At 40.2% G+C, this 24319-nt stretch overlaps 1 protein-coding gene across 2 annotated transcripts in view; it reads left to right on the top strand.

Annotated features, from left to right (window-relative positions):
- ST18 (ST18 C2H2C-type zinc finger transcription factor) overlaps window positions 1-24319 on the top strand; it is a 98589-nt gene that overhangs the window by 59256 nt on the left and 15014 nt on the right. For both annotated transcript variants that reach the window (XM_075063015.1, XM_075063016.1), the window contains 4 exons: window positions 6154-6399; window positions 14809-14924; window positions 19556-19618; window positions 20418-20486. In XM_075063015.1, the coding sequence (XP_074919116.1) occupies window positions 6154-6399; window positions 14809-14924; window positions 19556-19618; window positions 20418-20486 (494 nt within the window). The remainder of the gene's footprint in view (window positions 1-6153; window positions 6400-14808; window positions 14925-19555; window positions 19619-20417; window positions 20487-24319) is intronic.

Raw genomic sequence — 24319 nt, 5'->3', positions numbered from 1 at the left:
TTTTAGCAGTGCTTTTGGCCGGAAAAGTAGCACAGTGACAACTGATGTACAGTGTGGATCGACCATATATAACTATAAAAATTATCTCATGATGGACTGGTTTTACTTTCAGTCCAAATTAATTTGGATTCCAAGTTCCTTCAATTAATTTGCAACCAAGTGCATACAAAATATAGTGGCCATCCTGGAAACCTTTACCATTTTTTTTAAATAGGTATTATTACTGTGATATTCACAGGACTGGAGCTGGTTTCTAGATAAAACCATCTGGGATTCTGCTACGCTGGGCCTCTGAAATATAGAATTGATACAGATACAGTCCTCAACCCAAATAAAAGAATCAAGCATTGCATCGCAGTCTCACAGCATAACTCTCTGCACATAGGGCCCAATCCAACTGCCACTGAAACATACGGAAGTTGGGTCATTGGAAGTTGGGTCAGGCCCATATTCTCTAGCACAATGCAAGTGCACATAGCAGGTCTTGTCAGAAATTTTCTCTGTTTTACAACCGTCACCACTGCTGCCACTCACAGAGGTAGAAGCACGCAGTACTGTCTATCTTTATCCACATCACTGCTGCTTGCCAAGCATTCTGTTGAATGTTTTGGTGTTGTTCCCACCTGTTTAGACAAAATGGCATATGCACACAGTGCCTTGAAAGAAAACAAAAAAATGACACTTGCTAGAAATGTTTGAAGTTCAAATACTGTTGTTGTTTTTAACAAAACCTGAAAACACAAACTATGTCATCTGTCCATTCTTGGATATTGATGATGATGATGATGACAACTGCATCAGTTATGTAGATAATGCAGTTGACTGGCAGCATGCTTACCAGACAAGCCACTACCCCAAACATCTTAAAATCTAAATACAGAACACTCTGCTTGCAGAACCAGGCCAATGGCTAGCGTGACCTTCTGAAGAAAAAAAGGACACACTGAATAGCTCTAGCTGTTGCATTGTTTCACGGCTGCAGATATTGTATCGTTGCAGTGTTCTTCTCTTTTTTTCTTTCTTCAGTTTACAAGTTGCTCAGGGCAGGGACTGTGTCTTTTTGTGTGTATCTCAAACAGTGTCAAGGGTAGCACAAGATCCTGATCTTGCAAACACCTACACCCATGCTTAACTTTAAGCAACTGAGTATTCCAGATGACTTCTATGGAAGAACTTGCATACTTAAAGTTAAGTATGGGTGTAAGTCTTTGTAGAATCGGGACGCAAGTGCTTACATTTTTTTAATAATTGTTAGCAACCCTTCCTCCCTCCTCCACCTCCCCCCCCCCCAGCGTAATGCCTTGAATGCAGGCACTTTAGGAATCACATCCATTCAAAGAGTAATATAGTGTGCACACTTAAAGAATTCATTGTGATTTTATAGATTTATTGGTTCCAGAGATATTTCTTATATTGAAAATGAAGAGTATTTTAGAATAATAATAACCAGACTCAGCCTTCCAAGTGCATCTATTGCACAGTGGGAAAACAAAATAGCAGGTGTTTTTCTGTCTTTGGACAATCAAAGAATGGATAGAAAGCCCTACACATTACAGTAGAACCTTCCTAAGACCCCAGTTCTGCAATGAGAATCATGTGGAAACAAGGATTCACCGTGCTGATCTAACTGTAGTGTAAAGGCCTAACTTGGAATTGTTACTTCAGAGACATTGCAGAATATTAAATATTGCGAGTTACCAAATGAGCCAACAAACACACAAGCAAGGGATAAATCCATCATACATGGGCCATACTTTGTTCATTTAGTAGATTAATGTAGTTCAGTTTTAATGGTTAATGGCAATACTTCATAGTGTACTAGGAAATGTTCTGTAATATATTTTATAAAAATAAAGAAGTCAGATTGTGAGACCTCACGACAAAGCTCAGCTATTAATCTTAGCTATTAAATCTTTGCTGTGAAGTGGCTAGTAATTTGTGTGTACAATTTTTGTGGTATTCCTATTAGTGTGGCACTTCTGCTGTATCTGTTTCACTGCACAGATCCTAGGGGAAAGGGGAAATATGTTTTAGTCATTTTTCTCTCATTTTTCATTTTAAACTCCTTTTTCCAGCTGCTTCTCAGACCTGTGGGGGTGATTGTACTCTCATTGTCATCGGAGTAAATCAGGAGTAGCTTGAATGCCATTAGCATGGTTCTGTTCTCACATTGGTTTTGCATTGGTTTCACTTTATTGTCTTCACAGAATTGTTTCCTGGTTTACATCAGCATAAATGAGACCAAACTCAGGACCTTTACTGATTTAATATAGGGAAGAATCAGGCACGTGAGCCTTCATTGGCCAGATATATTTTATACTTCTGTAGTTTATATACTTCAGTTTTTAAGCTAAGAACTTGTACATTTTACATTGCTATGGTGAACTTATTTGAAAGGTGTCATGGTGTGAAATCAAACAGGCCTGCTCTGGCCCTCATTAATTTCAGTAGGATCAAAATTGGGTCTTTACTGAAATCAAAACTGCTCTTAGAACAGGAACCAAATATTACAAGTCAAATATATGTTCCTTCTATTTTTATTTCATAGCTGTAGTCTAACAAAAACTTTTGGCATTTTTTTCTTGTTAATTCCCCTTTAAAATAAATACTGGGAAAATAAAGAAAGGAAAGATATTCAGAGGAAGGTAGGATGAGACTAGAAAAGAAAATTGGAACAGTCTCTGTGACCATCCTTTTTCCCTCACCATTTGGAGTTTGCAATGAATGCGGCAGAGTGTTCAGAATAAAAACCCATGCTGTAAATTTGTGATCCATCTGACTATGAGCAAAAGGGAATCTTTTTCCATTACTATATTTAATTGTTGTGTGCATCTGTGAGCTCACTTAAACCCCATCTGTACACTATTTCACAAATGCATACAATCCATGCTTTTTCTAGTTGGAATTTGGTGCGCGTTGCACAACCCAACTTCTGTGTGAATTTTGGGAAAGCACTGGAAAATCTCTTAATAGCCACATCAGTAAATGTTCTTCCCATCAATCAAATCTCATAGGTACAGCGAATAATGCCTTATTTCCAGTGATAATATATATTTCCTGACATTTTGCAATCTGCAATTTAATTTGGGAGGACTATGACTGTTTTTGTTCAATTTTTTGTTGTTGTTGCCTTCAGAGTAGTTGATATTTTGCTCAATGACAGAGAATCTGCACTATTTATGATTTTTTGAACTATAAAAGTACTGCAGCCCAGTCACATGGCTTCTTCTCCTAAGCCATCTGTCACAGAGGTCTGGAATTTTATGTGAATATTGGTTGTGCAGACTTAACTCAAGTTTTTTTTATTATGAAAAATGTCACCAACTACAATATTTAGCATTTTACTTTACATTGGTCATTAAACTTGATTACTGTAGCTCTTTTCATTGCTATAGTTACATATCAACTGTGAAGCCAAAAAAGGCTGGGGCAATCATGGCCAAGCTATATTGTCAGATCCTGGAGAATGTACTTGGCAGTGATATAGTTAATATCTTGGATTTTTGTAACTAAGGTTTATTAAAGCTGATATAAAAATTTATTTGATATTATACAGATGGCATAAGATGTTGTGGTTACTAAGTTATTATCCAGGATAAGCTGTACTATCAAATTCAGGGCTTAAAACTATCACAGGAGATTAAACTATTTACTAAAAAAGGGCAGAAAGATATAACTAAAGCGTCTTAGTACAAACATATTAGAAGTGTATTTACTTCCCATAAATATAATAGTGCATAGCTCTCTTTAAGCTGAGTGATTGACAATGTGAACTTTGTCATGCAAGAGAAACAAATACAAGAGATGCCTTTGGGTTTCTAAATTGTCCACAAGCAGCTAGTCAAGTAGTCCTTGGAACTAGGCTAGTGCCTCTCTCTTAGGCTTTTGGCTAGTCAATGGCATGAGGGCCCCACAACAAGAGCTGATCATTAAGTTCTTCATTTCCAGCAATGCCTAGTGACTTTGTATGTTTTGGTCTCAGGTGCCCAACCTGAAGCACCTCACAGAAGCCTGATTTTTCAGAAGGCAGGTGCTCAACAGTTCCGAAGATTGGTCTCCTTTAAGGTGTCTAGAGCTGGGCACCCAAAAATTGACCCATCTCAGATCACTCATGACTGCCTCCCAACAATTACGCTTGAGGAAACTGATTTCCTTTGCTGAAGAAAGTCTAGATGGGCAATACTAACACTGAATTGTTGGATGGTCTTTAAATGCTTATAAAGGCCAGGAAGTTGCTAATTATGTTACCAAATCTTTGGCCTCCTTCAGTAAGATGACATTACTGCTGCTGGTACCATGATTTGAAATAGATCACAATGTGGAAGTCACCCTGTAGTTAAATGCACATTGTGATTTCATTTATTCTTTGAAAATGGTGCCACAGAAGGATTAGTACATGGCTACCTGGATGGTGCCTGTGCCCAATCTGAGTCCAGCCAGAGTGGCCTATCATACCATCAACACTGAAGCAAAACTCCACATTGCTTTGTATTGGATGGTAAGCTCTTTGAGGACATGATTGTCTCTTACTATGGTTATACTATGGTTATACTATGGTTATACAGTACCTAGCACATTTGGGCCCCAAGCCCTAAATGGGGCCTCTGGGCCCTTCTGCAATACAAATAATAAAACAATAACAATGGGAACATATAGTGTTAACTGCAGACATCTTTGTACTTACTGCCTGATAAGTCATCTTTACTCTGATGTCAGCCCATAACCCCAAAGCCAGTGTTGGCCTGATAAGACTGGACAATCTATGCAATAAGGCTGCATAGGTCTCTGCTCTTTCAGAGACCAGGAAGTCATAAATGCTCACAGCCTGAAACCAGATTCTCATTCCATGGTCCCATTTGACTAATAACTGTGAGCTGTGGCAAAAAGTGACTCTTCTGATATTCCCCCATCCACGCACATATAACATTGTTCCTTGATTTGAGAGCTGCCCTTATGCGCCACCTCATGGCTTTTCTGACCATGCAGAAGGGATGGGGATGCCTAGAGGCAGTGGAAACTTCACAAACAAGTGACAGGGAGATGGTTTGCAATTTCTTAAATGAAGTTGTAGACAGGCCAGGTGTGTGGGTGATGTGTTTTCAGAGGTGAGAAACCCAACAAGCAGGGGGAGAGCTGGATTGTTACTTCAGATACTGACAAAACCTAGGGACAGCCCTGCCCAAATTACATAGTACATAGGATGTATATTTGTAAGCTTTGTTACTGAGTCCAACTTTAAGGACACAATTGCCAGACCAAGAATTCTGTCTTATATTCCCCTTTTATGGGCAGCTGTGGAAGGAGAGGGGGAGGGAACAAGGAGCTTTACCTTCCCTATGCTCGTAAGAGAGGCAGTAGCAGCCTATGCTACCAGGTGTCAGGATGACATAAGGAGAGAAGGAGGGGCAAGGATGAGGCCTATCATAGGATACACACACATACCAGCCAGCAGAACTATCCCATTGAAGAGGAGAGTGTATGCTATGTGCTGGAAATCTCTGAGAGGAATCGTACATGGTGCCTCCTGGAACTCTCCCTATGCCGGTGTGGCTCTACCCTGCTCCTATTGCAGGTCTGTGCCTCAATGGCACAATCTGGCACTTGTTTTGTAGTAAATCTTTTTAAATGTGCTTTCCAAGTCAAATTCTGCTTAAGGCAATATGTTATTCTCCTTCATCTGTTTTAGCACATTTCCGCCCCCCATGTTACAGATGTTGTAATATTTCTGGGGTGTGAGGGAGGAGATGGTGGAAATGTAATAATAATGCTGTTGATGAACTAAGCAGTGCATTAATGCTTTAACTGTGAATGGAGGTCATAGTTCTCTCTAAGAGTAAAAAGATCAAGATTTAAAGCTAAACTTTTTTTAAATAAACTCAGATTTAGCATGTATAGTTTACATTTTAGAAGCATCTTACTTAAATGCTACTTATTGTGTTTAAGCACAGAAGCCTGCAGAGCATTACTGAGGTCACATTTAAGTCTGCCTAAGAATTAAACATTAACTGATGTAAATCCAAAAGCTGGTTTTAGACTCAGATAAATTTAAATAAAAGAGTGCATTTACAATTATCCGTTAAAAGCACCATGGCTATGTTGCAGCCTCAGACTGTGCGTTGTCTAAACATTTCTCTATTTCCTGTTATATATCAGGGAGCTGAGATAGAAGTGGATGAAAATGGCACTCTGGATTTGAGCATGAAAAAGAACCGAAACCAGGACAAGGTTATGCCTCTAACTTCTTCCAACGCAGTACTTCCAACTCCTTCCTCATCTCCCTTCAAAACAAGCAGCATTCTGGTAAATGCAGCCTTCTACCAGGCTCTCTGTGAACAGGAGGGTTGGGATACGCCAATCAACTATAGCAAGACACATGGCAGGAAAGAGGAAGAGAAAGAGGTATCATTTCAGCTTTTCAATTAGAGCAGTTGAAGAACTGACACTAAAGCCCTCTGTTTCAAAAGTGGCCTCTAATCTTGGGTGCTTGAAGGCCCAGCTTGAGACATCCTGGCCTTCATATTCAAAAGTGATGACTAATTTGGAGTACCCAGTTTGATACATCTTAACAAAGACTGATTTGCAGAATGTGGGCGCTCAGCAGTTTGTGAAAATCAGGCCAATTTTAATGGTGTCTCAAATAGAGCACATAAAATCATTAGTCACTTTTGAAAATCTTGGCCCTAAGGCCTTACTTTTAGAACTGCTGGGCACTTGTAAAGCAACTGTTCATTTTAACTGGAATAATGGGGCATGCAAGTCCCTCAGCCTGTGTAACCTAAGGTATACAAAATTAGAACCCATTTTTGAAAATGTATCCCTACTCTCCAGTGTCTGGAGGGTCATTACCTAACTGTAGTATATTTTTCTCTTTTTAAAAATGTCCAAGTAACCTTATAATTTTGAAGTGCAATGTAATTTCTTCCAAGCAACTTAATTATTTTGTGCATTCCAGACATCTCTGTGTTTGGATATGTAGAAATACAGGCATGAAATCCTACAATAATTTTTCACTGGGACAAAGTATTATCATTTCTTTGACACATTTGAGGTGTGCATTGCTCACATCATCCTATTGTGAGTCTTGCAGGGTCCAAAGATTAAAATTCCAGAAATGCACACTCCCCAATAGATTGCTGGAATTAGGGAACATCAATTGAAATAAATAGCCCCAAAACACAAAAACCTAAGTAAATCACCGAAAACTAACTTTCAGGATGGGTACAGGCAGCTGCCATGACAAGACTCCACAAGACAGGCTACCAGGTGTTAGCTGGTCATATGGTAGCTGTCGTGTCCAGGAGAGCCAAGTGCTGATAATTTTCTTGCTTTATGTATCTTTGTTTTGCCCCTTTTGTATATTTTTTTTATTGACTGCTGGCAGCTTAGTGTCCTTTGGTTTTCTTATTTCTTTTTTTGGCTGCATGTTTCTCCTGAACTTACCTGCCAGAATAGGATGCAGAGAAGGTTTGATTGGGTTTGTTATCATAGTGAAGAATATGCATAGGCAGCTAACTAAATGAAATCTTGGTAATGGACAGAGATAGGCCTGAGTTGCAGAGTTCTGTTCCATCCCTAAAGTTCCCCATAGGTCAGATCTGGCAATTTGTTCAGGATCAAATATATTTGCATGAAGTAGAAAAGTAGCACTTTAGCATTGTAGATATTATAGAAGTGGGCTTTTTCTGAATTATCATCATTGGTGAACTTTAATAAAGTAACATATTCAACAAGGATAGATCTACCTAGAGCTGAGGATGGGGATTCACCTCTAGTGTTTCAAAATGCCTGGGAAAAAAAGGTTATCAGTCATGTAAATAGAAAACTCTCAGGATGGGTGCACAGGGCCGCCCAGAGGATTCAGGGGCCTGAGGCAAAGCAATTTCAGGGGCCCCTTCCATAAAAAAAAAAGTTGCAATACTATAGAATACTATAGTGCCCCACTTGCCCCTCCCTCCCCTGGAGAAGCCATGGGGAAAATAAACATTTAAAAACCTTCCGTATCTCGGCACAAACCCAGTTTTGAGAAAACTTCTTCTCAAGTCACCTTTACATGGTATCACTGGTTCTCAGCATCAGCTAATCCTAAAAGGCACTAAAGCTCATTAAAAGGGTTGGACAAATATTTTCCATCAAAACTTTTTTTGGATCGAAAACTAGGGGTTTTTAAAAAGCAGGAAAAAAACACAGACAATGTCTGCTTTCCTTCAAAATTTGTTGTGGTTTTTTAATTGAAAAGCTGAAATTAGTCTGCCAAAACCTGAACATGGTTTGGGGTTCAGAAGTGTGTGGCCAAATATTTGCTGCTTGCTGTGTTTGTTTAAAGAAACAATAAAAAAATTCTGCTAAAAAAAAATCCAAACTTTGAACCACCTCAGCTTGTGGACCAAATGCCTGAGCCCATCAGTCAGAGATTTTCCAGGTTTCTGTTACATACTCTGCTGGGTTCCTTAACTCATATCTGTTCTCCATAAGTTTTGGGTTCATTTTAGCTTAGAACATAAAGAACGGCCATACTGGGTCAGACCAAAGGTCTCGCTCCAAGTATCCTGTCTACTGACAATGGGCCACATGCCAAGTGCCCCAGAAGAGTGAACCGAACAGGTAATAATCAAGTGATCTCTCTCCTGCCATCCATCCCACCCTCTCTTGACAAACAGAGGTTAGGGTCACCATTCTCCTTACTCATCCTGACTTAACCTCCATTGAACATGATCTGTTCCTGGAAGAACGGCTCCATGGGGTCCCTCACTAAACTGGAGAGGTGTACTTGTGGGTTTGTCTTTTAGTAATCTTATGTACACACTCCACAAAACTGAGCTGTGAGGTTTGTTTCCAGAATTATGGATGAGGGGCCTTGTTGTGAAAACTGAAATGCTCAAAATAGCACATGCATGTGAATGGACACAGGGTGCTAAAATTAAATTAACCCAGCGGTTCTCAAACTGGGGGTCAGGACCCCTCAGAGGTCATGAGGTTATTACTGGGGGTCACCAGCTGTCAGCCTCCACCTCAAACCCCGCTTTGCCTCCAGCATTTATAATAGTGTTAAATATATAAAAAAGTGTTTTTAATTTATAAGGGGGAAGGGGTTGCACTCAGAGGTTTGGTATGTGAAAGGGGTCACCAGTACAAAAGTTTGAGAACCACTGAATTAACCCCTCTGGAGCCTCGGGGAATGCAGGGGATGGGGGAGGGCGTCTTCCTTAGTAGGATTGGGAAGAAGGTAGTTGTGTAGGATATTGCTCGTCTCATGTGATCCCTCCCCCATGGACAAGATAAAGCTTGGCTCTTTGTGTTAAATAGCTGTCTGCAAGCCTTAAACTGCTGAATGAGCTTTAGGGTAGGGAAGGCTGTGCCTCCCCAAACAGCCTGGCCCTGCTGCCTATCCAACCCCCACCCACTTCCTGCCGCCCAACTGCCCCCTCAGAATCCCTGACCCATCCTGCTCCTTGTCCCCTCACTGCTTCCCCCAAGGCCCCCACCCCAACCACCACTCCTCCCACCCCCCACTAACCGCCTCATTCCCTGTCCCCTGACTGCCCCGACTCATATTCCCCCACCACACACACTGAGTCCTGACAGACCCCCAGAATGCCCACGATCTAACCCCCATTTCCCATCCCCTGACCGCCCCCCAGAACCTCTGCCCCCTCTCTGTCCCCTGACTGTCCCTGGGACTCCCTGCCCCTTAGGCAACCCTCCCCCCAGCCCCCTCCATGCTGCTTACCCCGGCCTCTCCCCTTTCCCGGAGCCGTGTCCAGGAGCGGCCCTGGACAGTGCTGCAGTGGCGTGACTCCAGTGGGGCCCTGGAGCTCGCAGCCCCGCCCCCTTACCACACGGCTCCGAGCGAGGCGGAGCTCAGGCCCTGCCTGAGCCATGCCGCTTTAGCTTTGTCCAGGGCTGCTCCTGTACTCATTGCACTGAGGTGCTGGAGGATGGGGGAGGGTTGAGGGAGGGACGGGGATGGAGCATTTTCTTGGGGGCCCCTGTGGGGCCAGGGGCAAATTGCCCCACTTGCCCCCCCTCTGGGCAGCCCTGTGGGTGCAGGCAGTTGCCATGATGAGACTCCACAAGACAGGCTGCCAAATGTTAGGTGGTCTTATGGTAGCTGTCGTGTCCTGGAGAGCTAAGTGCTGTGATCCCCACCATGCTGATGCTGATCTGTAACCCAGAGTTAAGCATATAGAATAACAATTTTCATTGAGAAAAGACAGACAGTGGCTGGAGAGTGGTTTAAATTATGTAGTGAGTAAGAGGACCAGATTCTTCCCTGCAATATGGCCCCTTTGTGCTGCACTGCCAGCAGGTATATCCAGCCTTGAGAAAATTATCCCACTGCCAGGGAATCCACTGGTATTGCAGACCTGGCAAAGAGCTCTCATGCCACTCCTCCTCCCTGCTGCCAGTGTAGCATAGACTGGGGATCATGGCTAGAGGAAAGAGGGCACGGACAGAACACCCCTATGCCACGCTGCTCCCCTACTTCAGTTTTGGCCAATTGTGGTGTGGGGACTGGCCCCAGGCACTACATAAACAGCATCAGTGACATCACTGAGGAGGCCACAAAGTTGAGTATACAGCCATCTTTGCACCCCACCACCTCAATGGACTGCATTGTGTGCAATTTGTCCATAATCAGGGATCTGGCCCAAGATCTCTGCTCTGAGCACTTCTGCTCCCAGAGAACATTGACATGTCCAATGGTCTCAGGGCCAATGGTTCTGTTTTGCAAGTAGAAGCCTGGCAGTTATCCCCATGCAAAGCAAATGAATGATAATATCTATTTCTAATTCATTGTTATCTGGTTCATATGCACAACAGTTGCTTAATTCTGGTGGTAATTTCCAGAAAATATTGTCTTTCTCTCTCTTAGTGAAATAGCCTGTCCAGATGCCCCCTAAAAAAAAAATTCTGAATTTGGAAAAAGCTCAACATCTCTCTAAAAAGGAAAGCACCGAGAAATAACCAGAGCTGTCAATTTAGTTCAATGTCAGTTCTCCAAAGATTTTAGGGCTTAAAAATGTTAAAAGTGCCAGATGCTATTATCTGTTATTCATGTTACCCTTATGTTCTGGTCTTTGCTGAAATCAATATAAACTTCCATCTGTACATTAATGAAATTTCATTGCTCGCTTGCCTTCTTTTGTGCCCGTATGTGAATACACACACACACTCTTTGTAGAAAATGGGACTCTGGTTCTGATTTTTTAAAAATCTAATATGCTTTAGAATTCTAATAACATTTCATTCTAACTCTGCTGTCTAGAAATTGTACTCTGCACTTAATTAGCTGAGATAAGTATCCACACATTCTCTGTTACCATAAGTGAAAAAAAAAGGGGGGATGGATGATGGAGGGGAGTTTCTTTGACCCATTCTATAAAGGATTTATGTCACACAGTAAATATGAAATCAAACAGAGAAGTGCACAGCCCACGTACCTGGTCTACATGCTCAGCACTATATGTGTGAAGCCAAGGAAAGAATTCTCCACTCCAACTTGCAGTAGTAGCTTGCAGGTGCTAATACTGGGTATGGGCAGGACTAGCTAGTCAGGGACCAATGGACAGCCCATACATGAATTTATTGCCAGTGGATCTGCATGGTCAGGGACCAGCTGCCCATGAACATAGCCCAGTTTGCCTCCTCCAGCCTCCTCTGGCATGCAAGGAACTTCAGTGTCTTTCTGCATGGCCCCTTTGCATCATGCCTCCCTTCTAGTTGCTACTGCAATTTTTAACTTCCCCATCACCCAGGATTTCATGCTGCTTGAATAATAACAGTATCCCCCAAACTATTATGGGAAATTATTGGTTTAAATGTTTGTCTCTGTCCTTCTTCAGAAATATACTAGAGAATATCAACAGGAAAAAGACAGTTTTTTTTAATCCCTTAATCTCTATTAGCACCTGTTTCATGCTATGTGCTTCCCTTTAAAACATGTCTTTCTTTTGCAAAGAATCTGAAACAAGAAGTTTATTTACAGTGGAATTAAGATTGTAAGAAAGTACTTGTTAATATAAAAGAGTATTATTACATTATTGCAATGCGGGGAATTCATAGTTAACATTTGAAAACCCAAATGTTTGAAAGTCAAAACATTCAAACCAGAGCCGGCATGAGGCATAAGCAAACTAAGCAATTACTTGGGGTCACACACACACACACACACACACACTCACACACACACTCACACACACACACACACACCAGGTATCTTCCACTTGATATAAAGAATAAATCCCTTTGATGGAGACATTAATAGATCCCTTATCTTCTCACACACACACACACACACCAGGTATCTTCCACTTGATATAAAGAATAAATCCCTTTGATGGAGACATTAATAGATCCCTTATCTTCTATGTGAGTCAGCCACTAGAGGGCAACATAAAACACACATAAAAGGCAGTCCTCCTAGAGCAGGAAAATGGGGACATTAATTCTGGCTTGTGAGGTTACTTGGGGTCTCTGGCGCTTGTTGCAGGATGCAGGGAGGTACCAGTCTCTAGTTTCTGATTAATGATGGATTAATGATGGATTAACTCTTCATAGGCAGTTACAGTGCTGAGGTTCCTCTCTGATAGTAGGGGTCAACAGTTAGCACTTGAAAAGTACATAAGGAAGGATGGTCAGAGTAAAGGGAAGAGATCAAGGTGATGGGAGAAATGCTGACTCCTTTGAAATCAATGGCAAAACTCTGATATTTAGCCTTTGGAACAACATTTTTTAAATTTCCTGATTTTCAAATCCTGCTTTTTAACTTTAACTCCAAATTGTATTTACTTTCACAGGTGTAGGTTTTTATATTTACTTTTTAATAATGTTTTAAATTAATAAATATTTATGTTATATTAGTATGAAATTGAAGTAAAGTAAAGTAATAGATAGTTACACCTTTTGGCTTTTTTAAGGTTGTCTTTATTTGAAATTTTCCTTTAAAAACAAAATCCCTAAAGCCTAAAATATTAGTTGAATTTCCTCCATTTAAAAGTATTAATAATTACCATGAAAAAACTGTGTAGAAAAAAATGAAGAAAAATATTTGTACTCTCTATGTTAGTTATAGTAGCATATGAGATGATTCCCAAACAATCTAACCTCACAAATGCAGTTGTAAAAATTAGCAATAATTGATTTATCAATATTATGATGAGGTTTATATGTGTGTATATATAATATGAGTTATAGTAGGCAATAGACAGCCAACACCTGAAAGCAGAAGGAAGTAATATAAAGCAACCAGCTACAGACTGGCATAGGTGAGCTGCCAGAACTGGGGAGCATATGGAAGCTTCATCAGAATCAACACCCCCACTAGGCAGAAGTTCACAGGTGCTGGAATAGGGATGCAGTCACACTCCCTGGTTTGAAGTTGTTTCCATTAAGTACAGGGTTTAAAGTTTATTTGACTGGCTCTCAGTACTCCCTTTATAGAAATTGTTCCAGCACCCCTGCAGAAGCTCTATTTGCAGTCCACATTCACCCCAGTTTCTGTTGCTCTCTTCACTCTGTGCTTATCAGGTCCACATAAGTACATGTCTCTGTGGTTCTCTCCAGTCCTGGAGATCCTCTAAGTGCCACCGTTCCCCAGCCCTGGTCCTGGAGAGCTTGTCAATTGTGCAATGTCGGAAGCATCTACAGTACTAGGGAGCTTTGCAAGACCAGAGTGCTTCTTGTCCCAACCTTAGGCAACAATCTCTGGTCCTATTAAGCCTTTTCTGCAAAGCCTATTTATCCAGGTCTTCTTGCTCCAATGGCGTTTATAAACTGGCATGAATCCCAGCTGGGAATTCTACAGACTTTATAGTTCTGCCAGGGACTCTGGAGATTTCTCAGAGGTTTACGTGTTCAGAATGAATCTCACCAAAATGAACCACTTAACCTTCCAAAAAAATTTCAAAGCCACTAGTTCTCAGTGAGAACAAAACAATCTTGAACTTTCTAGACCAAGCCATTTTGAAGCAATGACATTCTAAAAACAGAAGTCTTCAGAAAGTGAAACTGTAATATTCAATATTTCAGATTTCCAAAATGTCTTTTCAGTGGCATGACTACGTCTCCATAATATCCATTAAACAGCAAAACAACAGATGGTAACATTTAAATTTTTATCTACAAATGAACAGGCCAGGTTAGAACTGAAGACCCATTCCTACGATTCTGCAAGAAAATTGCAAAGAGCATTTGTGATTTTTTTCATAATAAGACTCTAATATTTGGATAAGATTAAAACATCACCTCATGCTACACTCTTAGGGAGTTTTGCATTTACATCTCCTAGACTGCATCTTAATGTTTTATTTGTTTATGGTACAATCATATTTATTTGTACAGCATATAGTAGCACAGTGATTTACTTGCAGAAGAAAAGAAGCAAAATCCCCCCTTGCAAAACTTTAGGTTCTGTAACTCAAAATGTTCAATAACTTTCAGGACAAAGGCTGTATTCTCACCTTCTTTTCTCTGTAGATTTTTCTTTCATTAGCATTATCATTTTCCAAATATAAACCCTGTTTACTTAGGATACAGATTCAAGACCTCGTGTGGCTTCCAGATCTCTAGGAATTATTTTACAAATAAATAATTGCAGACAGTAAAACATCTATCCCTTAATGTCTGAAAATATGGTGCATTAATCTTTTATCATATCTCCATCACTGCTGAAAGCTTAGATAATTTTGCCTGTATGTTCTTCAAGAGGTTCCCTCCGCTCCCCACCCCCCAAAAAACAAAAGATTGGTTGAATATAAAAAGACAGGGAAGAGAGAAAACCTTTTGTGACATTCTTATCTGATATTTCAGAAAGAGCCATTGAGCTCCCCAGAAAACCTGGAGGAAAAAAAGTATCCAGGAGATGTCTCCATACCAAGTCCAAAACCCAAGCTCCATCCAAGAGATCTCAAGAAGGAACTCATCACGTGAGTCACAAAAATGTCTCATTTTCCTTTTTCCTCCTCTGTGGAGACAAAAGACACTAAGAACAGTAGAACGTCTATGAGTCGGCTGCTTTGAAGGAGCTATGCAGGGGAATTCTGCACCTGCTGCTACCTAAACAAGAGTGTTCCATTGTGGCTCTCTTGGGCTGGGCAGCAGTGAGGTTTATAGTCAAGGCAAGTCAGGAGAGGACTGTTGGCCTGGATGGAGGATTCATGACTATATAGATTTACTGTCTAACCCCACCACTCATGCACAGAGGTAATAAAATGGCAGCAGCCACTACTACACACGTGGATTGTAGTAATGATTCCAGAGTAGCTGTTCTGAGACTCCTATTACTGTTCTGGAAAACAGATTTTATTCCCCTCTGTCCTCCATGGAGATCCCCTGCAGTGATTTTGTGTAGGAATCCCGGGCATGGCTGTAGGATTTAAAAGCAGCAGAGCTGATAAAAAAATATGGACCATAAAGACAAACAACTCACTAAGGACTCAATCCTGCCTATCTACAGAGAACCATGTGCAAACTCAAAAAAGATTTAGCTATAATAGCTAAAGACAATTAAGGTAGCAGAGGTTACCACACATCCTGCACAATGATGTCCATGTCAGAATGGCATGTAGATGTCACCATGAGTGTAGTTCTAAGATGCATGCTGCCCTTCTATAAGATAATGAAAAATCAGCAGTCATATCCATACATTACATCATGTGTGCATATTACCAGATGATCCCAGAGTTCTCAAGCAGGAAGATGAGGAAAACAGCTTCAGATGAGTTTAGTTCAAGGACTAAATCAAGAGTCTCAAATTCCTTTGTATGAGAATAATACAGACTGAGGATAAATTCAAGATGGTTTAGATTAAAGGATCATTCCTAAAAGAAACCTCAGCTGTTCCTTTACAATAAATAACAGGATTTCATGCCTGTTAAACGCTGGTGCTGAATGTAAGACAAGTAACAGTGACTGTAAAAAAAAATCCATTGAACAGCATTGTCCCCAGGTACATTCCATGTACTCCAGATGTCGAACAACATAATGTGCTTGATGGACAAAGTGTTTTAAGGCCATTGCTCAAAATAGAAAAAAACAGTTTCTGCCTTGTACATTACATAATAATTAACTGTCTGCTCTACTCAGATCCCCAATGTACAGAGCATGATTCTCTTCTCGCTTACACTACTGTAACTCAGTAGAAGCTCCACTGAAGCCTGTGAAGTTACAACAACATAAAACTTGTGTGAGTGGAGAATCAGGCCCACGGTCTCCTTCATTTTTTGCAAGATGGCCTGTGTCCATGGATGTCTGCCTCAGAGTCATTTCCTTTCTGCATGTCCTTGTTGTCAGTATTTGTTATGCAGTAACAGCAGGCTCGGCTCTATACTGAACATAGATGAAGAAACAGTCCTTGTTCAAGGTGTTTATAGTGTAAACAGACTGTTCCCTTATTTGCACAATCTGAACTATAATATGTCTCACTTCCTTTTAAAAAACATAGATTTAAAGTAGGAAAACGAAGCAGCTTTTGAGCATTAACACAGACTGGGGCATTTTGTTATCTGATAAAGCATCACAGTTGTGGAAACATATAGAATAACACAGCAGAGTCACTTGGCACCTACTTTTTAAAAACAATAAAAACCAAAACCAACTGCGACTTATACAGATTTGCCTCAAGTGGCAGGGAACAAAGCAGTGTATGTGCTGATTAAGAAAGTTAATTAATAACTTAGTTTTATAAGAATTAGATCCGAGACCTTCCAAACAGGCAGATTATTTAAAACGATTGAATGGAGGTCATGTTATTCACCAGTCTGTTTACACGTGCAATGCCAGTAGCCAGTTTGCATGCATAGGCCAAGATTTTCTGAAATGACTAATGATTTTGGGTGTCCAGCTTGAGAATCCCTAGAGGGGCCTTGTTTTCGGAAAAAAGCTGATTGTCTACCTTCTGAAAATTAGGCGCTTTTCAGCTGTCTCTTTTTGGACACCCAAGACCACTAATCATGTCTTAAAATCCTGGCCATGCTCCTTGAAAAATCTTTGGATTCACATCAAAACATTGTCAACATCTAAAACATTTTTTTGACATTCATAGACTGCTTTGTCTCTAATTTAATATTCACCTGGGACTCGGTATACATATTTCATTTCTGTTTTCCCCTCTATCTCCCAACCCTGGTAGGCGCCTCAAGACAAAAGCAGTCTGCACCACTTAGTGATGATAATCCATAGCACATCACTGCAGACTCATTCACAGCTGAACTCCATGACATCAACCCTTGTCCTGCTATTTGCTTTGCAGACTCAGTGGTACTGAGTCAGTGAGACTCAATCTCTGTCTCTGGAAATTACGTTTCCTAGGGGAAAACTCTGTAGAGTGAGTCTTTCACCTCTGGTAGTGCAATCTGCATATTGGCTGCTCACCATATTGTATCTGCAATTGCAGTTCATGACCTAAATGGCCTCAGGCTTGAGTTTATTCTGCCTTTTAAAACAACAACGACAAAAAACCGTTGTGAATTTATTAAAAACACTAATGTCTTGCCTTCTGTGATGTTTATTTCTTTGTGATATGGGCTGATTTCCAGATGTTGATAAAAACATTTTTCTTCTTTTCATAATAACTGGGTGTCCTTTCGTCACCTTATTATCAGATTACTTATAACAATTGCATCCAATTTTAACACGTACGCAGTAGATAAACTACACACAGAGTGGCAGTGTATAGCTAAAGTGCACCTGTCCAGACAATGAAACAAGAAATATTTTTAATACATTGGATGAAGAATCCATAGATGATACTGGGAACAGACAGTATGTACTGTGTGCCCACTGAGCCTAGAACATACTGAGCAAGTCAGTACTAGTGGCTCCATCATGAGGAAGCTCTTATAATGACATAGGCTCTTAAAAAAAAAAATCTATACACAGAGGATGATTTCCAACAGCCCCAATGGGCCATTCCAGCAACTTGGAATAGCCGGGTCATAGAAGCATCCTGGCCATATCCATCCTGCAAGAGGTGATGTAGAGCCAGCTACACTGATTGTGCCTACTGGGGATTCCTCTACACTGGAGAACTCTGATGGAGTCCATCTGGCTGGTTTGAGACCCTAATTGAGTCAATATAAAGGGTTCAGAGAACAACAATGAATAAGCCCCTCAAAGCCTGATTTTCAGGTATATCAAAGACCCTTTATACAACTCCAACAGCATAAAGAGCCTTACAACGTGTGTACACGTAATTCATCCCTGCTCCTGTCCTTTCTGCTTTACACTGCTAGAGCAGTATATAGGGACTTAAGTGTGAATGAGAATCAGGCCTCAATGAGTAAGGCCTGGTCTACATTACATGGGTAGGTCAACATAAGCTGCCTTGCATCAACCTAGCTGTCTTCACATAAATTAGGCTCCTGCTGACATAAGTACCTCTCTACGCTGATTTAGTAACACCATCTCCCCAGGCGGCACAGAGTCACTGTTGATGCAGTGTCAGTGTAGATACTACGCTGCTTATGTTGATTGTTACTGGCCTCCAGGAGTAATCCCATAATGCCCCACACTGACAATGCAATCGATACAAGCATTCCTGGAGAGGATGTGCACTGCCGGCGCAAGGAGCAAAATGTGCATGCACACAAGCGATTTAATAACAAAGATAGCTGTATGCCAACGTAAGTTAGGTCGATATCATTTTGTAGTGTAGGCATAGCCTAAGTCAGACTTATTTTACTACTTTGGAGCAATTTTTTAGTGGGTTTTCACTTACAGTCACTTTACACTAATCTTGTAATTTATGATCCCTTCACTAGGGCCATCAGCAAGAATTGAACTCAAGATGTGGCATTGCAGCACACACCTATACAATTTGAGCTAAGGAAATAAGTCAGTTAGCTGGCAGAAGCCCGTGGGATGTTAGTGGAGACATAACACAATTTTGCCAGTGTACTACATCTACACCATCATTTTTGTTATTACTGAATAGAGTCCAGAAGCTTCCTAGGGAATTGAACCTGTTCACTCCAGGCTGCAGTTGGATGAATGGTCAGTTGCGTCTGTCCTAGAAGTCACAATGACACCTAATTACATTACTGAAAGTGTTTAACTCAAGACCAAATGCCTTTCTAAAAGATATGTTCTAGCTCAGCCAGAAGTTATGGGCATGATGCAGGCATTGCTGGAAGAGGTTCTATGGCCTATTATTATGCAGGAAGTCAGACTTAGATGTTCATAATGGTACTTGCTGACCTTAAAATCTATGAATTGTCATAAAAAATAGCTGGCAGTAATGAAACTACCCAGACTGCACCATGATCTGTGGTAACTGCAAAATCTATACAAAATATACAGTGGTTTCAGCTAACCCAGAGATACATAAAATTGTTTTGATTCACACGAGTTATGAAACTTTACACAATTGTACTGTGTTCTAACCCACATACTGAGATCAAGAGTGGTACTGTCATGATGAAAACATTAATTTTAGATAATGTCAAATGTAGTTGGTGTGAAGTTGGTATGTGGTAGGTTGTTGTTTAACAGTGAGGGGTGAACTGTATTTACATAATTTGGAAACACTCTTAACTCTAACTGCACTTTCTATTCACAGCTGCCCAACTCCAGGATGTGATGGCAGTGGTCATGTAACAGGAAACTATGCATCACACCGCAGGTGAGAAATGACAAAAACTCATAACAGGAAGTAGAACTGCTGTATGTACAGTCAGCTTCTAATATTTTTATATATAACAATATTGGGCAATAATTTTCAGCCAATTAATGTACCCAGCAAACTCAGCCTTTGTTTTTTCTTGTGGTATATCTCACAAGGTTTTTTAAGATGATTACAAACAGTTCACTGTGATTATTTGTTATACAAGCTGTATGGATTAGCTGAGATTGGTTAGATAAATCATATGGTACTGTTTGTTCATCTTTAAGTGGATGAGTGTGCAAACACTACTGCCATGAATACAGATTTAAAAGTAGGTTTCCACAAACTTTAGTATATGTGGCTTTGAAGTTCTCAAATTTGCAAATGCTTTTTGTGGGGTACCCCCTATTTACTCTCTGGGCTCGGACAATGGTTCCATCTCCTGCCTTTCTGTTTGGGTGTAGGGAGGAAGCAGTCCTTGCCTTTCCCCAACAACATGGACTACAGCTCTTTATGCTGGCAGCGCAAAAGAGTGGGAAAGCTCTTTGTACTCTAACCAGCTCCAAGCATTTCTGCTTTGGGACCAGACAGAACCTGGCTCCGAGCAAATAACCTGCTCCGATCTAAAGAATGACTACCCTGAATTGTCTAGCTCTTGTTTGCCAATAGCAATTGGTTTTTTCGTTTGTTTGTTTGTTTGTTTGGGGGGGAGGAAGGGCTGTTTCTATTCCATAATAAATAAGTAATGCTTTTCTAGAAAAATCATTTTCTGTTTTAGCATATTGAAGAAAACATGTTTCACATTTGTTTTCCTTAGTGTTTCCGGGTGCCCATTAGCCGACAAGACGTTAAAATCCCTTATGGCTGCCAACTCTCAGGAGCTTAAGTAAGTAATGACAATAGAAAAAAAGGCTTTGGTTTGGTGATGGCTGTTCATCTCATATTGGCATGTTTCTCAAACAATTGCAGCTATTTAATAGGTGAGAGAATTGATCTTTGTAAAATAAAGGCCAGTTCAACCCCTTGTCCCAAACATGAAAACAAATTGAAATTAAAGCCTTTGAGAAAAGTTGGGCTCATTTTTCTTTGATTTTCATGTTTTTGCACCTCTTCATATCCATACACTACCCCAAACTGGTGCAGATACTCCGAATGTTGAAATAGAGGCTGTTCTGATGCTATTTCTGAACCAGCTGGAGCCAGGAAGTACCAAAGTCTTACAAAGAATCTGATCTCACAAAATACCCCGTCTGATTTCTAGATCAAAGGGGTTAGCGTAGGTATTCAGACATCTGAAAACCAAAACAAGCCAAGCCTGCAAATCTTCAGTCTTCATCCTCCAGCACTAGATCGATACCTTCAGCTTAATTTCACTGAGGGCAGCCATCAAATCATATGAATCAGTGTTGCATATTTCTCACCATGAAACGACACAAAAGTGTTTTGCAGGCCCCAGTAAATAGGCAGATGTATAGGGCCTTAAGCAGACCTCAGTAATCTGCACAGCAGGCCATGGGAGTCAGGAGAGGGATTGGCAGCCAATCACCTAGTTAATGGACAGCTTTTGTCAACAGAAGGGAGTGAAGTAAAAGGATGGTTGGTGCTTTTTAGCTACATCTACACTACAAGCTAGGGGTGTGATTCCCCTGCTTGTAGTGTAGATGTAGCTTTTGACAGGTTTGCCAGCCCTCTTTTCTCTTTGCATCAGTAAATGGGGTCCTGCTGTATATGGCTTAGAACGTCAGGGGGGTTTGTGGGCCTGTACACCCTGCCCATAATTAGAGTCACCCTCAGTCCAAATAGAGGAGAGTAAGTTCTGACAATGGTATGTTTACACTGCTTTAATGGCATTTCAAGTACAGGTGGCCAAATCCAGGTTTTAGTTCACGGTTTAGCTACAAAGTTTGTCAATTTTCCAAAACAAAACAATGACATTTCCAGTCATGATATTCAGGTAAAAAATATGTTTTGTGACCCTAGCCAAGGAAAGCCTGCTCTCTAGGGACACAGCAAAGGTGGTAGGATAGGGCCAGCTATGTGGGCAAGAAGTGAAAGCTCTTCTCAGAGCATAGACATTACTGAGGTGCTGACACAGTGGCATGACATTTCAGCTTTGGGGTCTGCTGAACTCACCTCCCCAACGTTTGGTTTGAATAAAGCTGTGGAAAGAGTGACAGAACAAAGATTTGTGAAAATGGTGCCAATTCCTAAATCAGTCGTTGATTCAGCGCTTTTACTTGCTTTCCATGAACTCAGACCTGAATGAGTGGTCACACAAAAAAAATAAATGGCTGTTCTGCATGCAAACCCATATAGTCACAGGTGAACAGTAACATTTGCATACCCACATAGATACTGTTTAACTAAGGCTTATAAAGTTTCAGATGTGTAATAAGGAAAGAAAAGCAACAGCATGTGACCTGAGTTACTAACCACATGCTATGAATAACGAGTGAGTCATGGAAGACATAGTCAAAGTTCACAAACAGCCCATAAGCAGAAATAGGTTGCATGAAGTGTTCAGCATCAAATTTCAAATAACCAGCAAACTAGTAAAACTCAAAATTTGTTCCCAGACCATTTGAAAAGAGAAAAAAGGTCCAGTAAAAGTATTTGCTATATATAGATCATCCAGCTTCAGGTTTGAGCAAACTAATTTAGCTTTATCCAATTTTAAATAAACCTCCATTTTAAAAAAGGGTATATTTTTCTACAGCATTGTCTAGAAAAAAAAATATATAGGAAGAAGGAAGGAGAAAAGAAACCCTAAACCCAGATCCTGAAAACACTTCTGCAACTGTGTAGCTATACTCACATCAGTATTTCCTTTTAGTTCACAGGGACTACATGAGTAAAAAACCTCATGGTGTGTTTACATTGCAAACGCTGATTGCAATGTAGCTATATCCTTAGATGCACAAGTATTTGCAGGATCAAGCCTCCAGTGACCATTGTCTTAGTTTTATTTCACATAGTTATACAGATATATATGCCATCAAAAAGAACATATGCATATATTTTTACAATAACATTCACATTTAATTTGCAATAATCAAGTTAAACTTTTGCCTTCTATTTTGACTCACTAAGCCAGCAAGATACCTTTTCTGATTTTCAACTAATCTACAGTTTGCAGTGAAGGACAGATTTTAAAAGTGGTTACTTTAGTCAGATTGAAGACATTTAAAATTAGAGGCTTATTGGTACACAGAGTACTACGCAAAGGGACTAGTACAGAATATCTTACCTGGTGCCTGAGATAATAAAAGTTCACAAATTTTAAGGCCAGAAGGAACCATTATGATCATCTAGCTTAATTTCCCACATAACACAACCATGGAATTTCACCCAGTAATTTCTGCATCGAGCCTATAATTTCTGTTTGAGCTATAGCATATCTTTTAGAAAGACAGCCAGTCTTATTTTATAAAGTTCAAGTGATGGAAAATCCACTATGTCCCTTGATCAGTTGTTCCTGTGATTAATTATCAATATAAGTTAGTTCTTTATCATTTCTTTAAACCAACTTGATCCCCCAACTATCATGGTTTAAATACTGATGCAGTAAAAAAATAGAATAATACACTTCTAAAAAGTGCAACTGTACCTTTAAAAGAGAGTTTACAGCTGTATATTCAGGTGTTTAGCATAGTATCCCCGTATGCCTGTACTTAGATCACCCAACCACAAGTAAGACATTGAGACATGTAGAGGGTTATTGAACAATGTGAATTTCCATAGTGGATTAGTACAAGGTTACTTGGCATAGCTGTTTCTGTAATTCTGATACTCTGGAAAAAACATAGTGTTCAAAGTCCCTTGGGGTGGCTTATCTTTAGTACTCAAAACTGTACAAAACTGCACAAATGCCTGGCACAGCATCTGAAGGTAAATGTTTTCCTTGTGCTGTTAGTGCTGCTTTGTACCCCTAGGTGTGTTTCTTCTTCCTGAATTTTTAAAAGGGAAACTTATGGCAAAAGAGAAAATCCCTTCAAATACGTACAAGATTAATTGTGAACCTAAATATCTGCCACTCAACCAGTAAGTGCCTGATCCAAAGCCCACTGTAGTCAATGAAAAGGCTCTCATTGACTTCAGTAGACTTTAGATCAGACCCACATGCATTGGCACAGCCAACATGTCTATTCAAGCTGAGCACTAGTGAGAAAGTACAGTCATAACAGTAAGATACAGGTTTATTCCTTCCATTAGGATGCTGAAATATTTTGTTACTAAACTTTTAGATTTGAAGGCTTCTGTTTGCTGCACGCAAAAAAGCCCCTGAACTCTAAAATGGAATCAAGGCCCACTTGCCAAATAAAATACTCAGTTATATCCTATGTAAAACAGACGTGGTCTCCTTTCTGTGTACAGAGTTAAAAAACAGAAACTCCTGATTTCTTCTCCCGGCTACGAGGTTGATTTTCCCTGTGACCTTTAGCAACATAACTTCTCAGCCTCAATTTCCCCTTCTATGAAATGGAGATTATATTGAAAAATGTGCCAGTCATTGTAAGTCTGACATCAAATAAACACATAACAGTTATTTCACAGAGAAGTCAACAAATAAAAGGCTACATATTTGTTTTTCCACAGTTGCTCCTTCATAAGAAAAGAAATATTTTGCTATGAAAACATTAACATATACCATGCAAATCTGCAATGCTGTGTTATAAATATATTTCAAGTTCCCTATTAAAAAAAAACAATTGTAGAAGA

Source organism: Chelonoidis abingdonii, chromosome 2 (assembly GCF_003597395.2).
Source record: "Chelonoidis abingdonii isolate Lonesome George chromosome 2, CheloAbing_2.0, whole genome shotgun sequence".
NCBI lineage: Eukaryota > Metazoa > Chordata > Testudines > Testudinidae > Chelonoidis > Chelonoidis abingdonii.
The sequence above is the reverse complement of the archived record's forward strand: the minus strand, read 5'-3'. Positions and strand labels throughout refer to the sequence as shown.